The 2659-nt window shown below is 47.7% G+C and overlaps 1 protein-coding gene across 1 annotated transcript; it reads right to left on the bottom strand.

The window, feature by feature from the left end:
* Positions 1-188: 188 nt before the first annotated feature.
* LOC103201373 (melanoma-associated antigen B16-like) lies at positions 189-1247 on the bottom strand. The gene has a single exon (XM_007946046.1). It carries the CDS (start codon positions 1245-1247, stop codon positions 189-191), a length of 1059 nt encoding a protein of 352 aa, XP_007944237.1.
* Positions 1248-2659: the final 1412 nt, after the last annotated feature.

Consider the following 2659-nt stretch of genomic DNA (forward strand, 5'->3'; position numbering starts at 1 on the left):
ACATTTAGATTTTAAGACTACTTAAATGTTATATTAAAAAGAACATAATAATTCCACAAAAGGATAAATCTCCAAGTTACTATACAACAGGAAAATAAAGATATGTATATGCACTATGTTCATTCCAGTCCCACCCTCCACTCCTTAGAAAGCTTGTTAAAAATAAAGTGAAATATGTGACTCAGACCTCAGTAGTGGTGGGAGCAGCTGCTGGAGGTGGCACTGGAACTCTCCATCATCATGGCGGTAGCGGCAGGGCTGGCTGCAGCTCTGGCTTGGGCTTTGTCTTCTTCATCTTTTATGGCCTCCTCATACTGACATGGGAAATCACGTGGCGCAACCTCATGGACTCTGCAGATAAACTCCAGGAGTTCCATCTTGCTGATTTCAGCGTGGGCCCTCGGACCCCACACAAATTCATAACACACAGGATCGCTGTTAGGCAGCGGCCGGTACTCCAGGTACTCTTCCTGCACCAAGTCTTCGGTGACGAGCTTCCTGGGATCCCCAAACATCAGGTGATGCTGCTCAGCATATACGCCCAATGTATTCAGCGTTTGCCAGACTTCCTCCTCAGTGGCTCGGTTGCCATTCAGGAAGATCACACCCAACATATGAATCAGGAGGCCGGTCTTGGGCATGCCCTCTGTGTCACTCAGCATCCCATCATAGGTGAGGCCCAGTTTAATGACGAGGATGTAGCCATGGTCGAGAGGGTCGACTTCTTTCACATCAAGGCCAAACAGCATCTCTATGCGTTCAGATGCTTTCAGGAAGATCTCAGGAAAGTGGTCCTCGTACTCTTGGATGACAATATCCAGCATCTCGGCTTCTGTGATCAGGTCCCTATTTTGATACTTGAACAGCAGAAAATTCACCAACAGAGCCACCTTCTCATCAATAGGGTTTGTGGGCCAATATTCAGAATCTGGTAGAAACTGTGAGTCAATTATGATAGCCCCATCTTCTTGGCTACTATGGTCTTCATCCAATGTCATCTCTGAGGTGGCTGTCATAGCAGTGGAAGAGCCACACTCACTCTGAGGAACCTGAATAGTACTGACGGTCTCTACAGTAGCATGCTCCTCCTCATAGATGGGGATTGGAGAAGAGGAGGAAGAGGAGGCGGCGGAAGAGAAATCATCCACAACCTCAAGGAACAGTATATCATCCAGGTCCTGGAACTCAGGGAAGAGAGGAAGGTATTCTTCAGTGAAGAGGTGGGGTGTTTGCTTTTGGCTGGGCATGATGAGTAACTTCTCCGGGTGGCCGCAGACAAGATTGGGGGCAGAAGAGCAGAAAAAGCAGGCCCACAGCCTAAAGGAGAGGGGGGAGATGTGTGCCAACTAAGATGGCAAGCTAAAATCTGGCTGTTTTGACAAAGGTGATCTCTATCAGACCTTGCTCGAGGAATAGTGCTCTAGGGTCTTACAGGTCTCCTGTCCTAGTCAGCCTTTCCCTTAGTAGCCACTGCCATTGAGTTGATTTTGACTCATAGTGACCCGACAGGAGAGAGTAGAACTGCTCCAAATATTTCCAAGACTGTAAATCCTTATGGAAGCTACTGTCTCAACTTTCTCCCATGTAGCAGCTGCTCAGATTGAACTACCAACCTTTTGTTTAGCAACTGAATGCGTTAACCACTATGTCACCAGAACTCCCATTCCCCATAGTACCATGAAGGAGGAAATTTGATTTCTGCTCGGGCAGCCATCCAACTCAGCTCAAGGCTTTCCATGGATCATAGCAGGGCAGGCAGTGTGAGACACTCTGTGGCTGCCTTGCTTTTAGTCTGGATGTTCCCCTCTGTTCTTATTCATGTCTTTTACGTGATAGGAACACTAGGCCCTTTTTGCCTCTGATGGCCTGAAGCCACCCCTCTCAAATCAAGGCCTCATCTCTCTTAGAAATCATAGGAGAAATTGAGGAGAAATCCCATACAGCCACCCTCCATGAAGGATTACCAGGGTTGACATAGGGGCTAGATGCTGTGGCCCATCTCTTCTGGGATAGCTGGTACTCTCAGATTCTACTCAGGTTCCTTACCATGACTGCTAGCAGAACTAGGACTTCTTCTGCTGACCTAATATCTAGTTCTCAGACAAAAGCTTTCTCCACTAGGATATCCCTGAGGAAGAAGTTCATGGACGCCTCATGCCGACAACTCTAACATGTGCTGCCCGGAGCCAATAACTGGGGCAGAACAGGACTCTTTGTGTCTCCATTGTTCTTCAATTGCAGGCCCCTTAGTCCCCATTCAGTGTCTTATCTTGATACTTAGGAGGGCCTGATACTCCACCCACTACTGACATAGTCTTCAACCCCAGACTAAGGTCATCACTCCCCTGAGACGCCTAAAACAGAATACAGGTGACATCCTTTCTGGTATCCCCTGCCAGGGCCATTCCAGGCTGACATCAAGGTTCTAATCTGTCCTATCTTTTCTGCTTTCAGGAGATGATCCCATTGGTCCTCACTCAACATCTTCACCTGGACTCCTACAAAGGTTGGGAATGCCCAAGCCCCTATTACCTTGAAGCATATCTCCTCAAAACAAGGGCAACATCTCATTCAGACACATAACTCGGAAGTGACAAGTTACATCAGTCTAATAAGTCTGCCCAGGGCATGCTGGGATGAAAGCAGAGACAGCTTCTAG

The sequence above is a fragment of the Orycteropus afer genome, unplaced genomic scaffold (assembly GCF_000298275.1).
Source record: "Orycteropus afer afer isolate SDZICR_OR568_19922 unplaced genomic scaffold, OryAfe1.0 scaffold00148, whole genome shotgun sequence".
In the NCBI taxonomy this organism is placed as follows: domain Eukaryota; kingdom Metazoa; phylum Chordata; class Mammalia; order Tubulidentata; family Orycteropodidae; genus Orycteropus; species Orycteropus afer.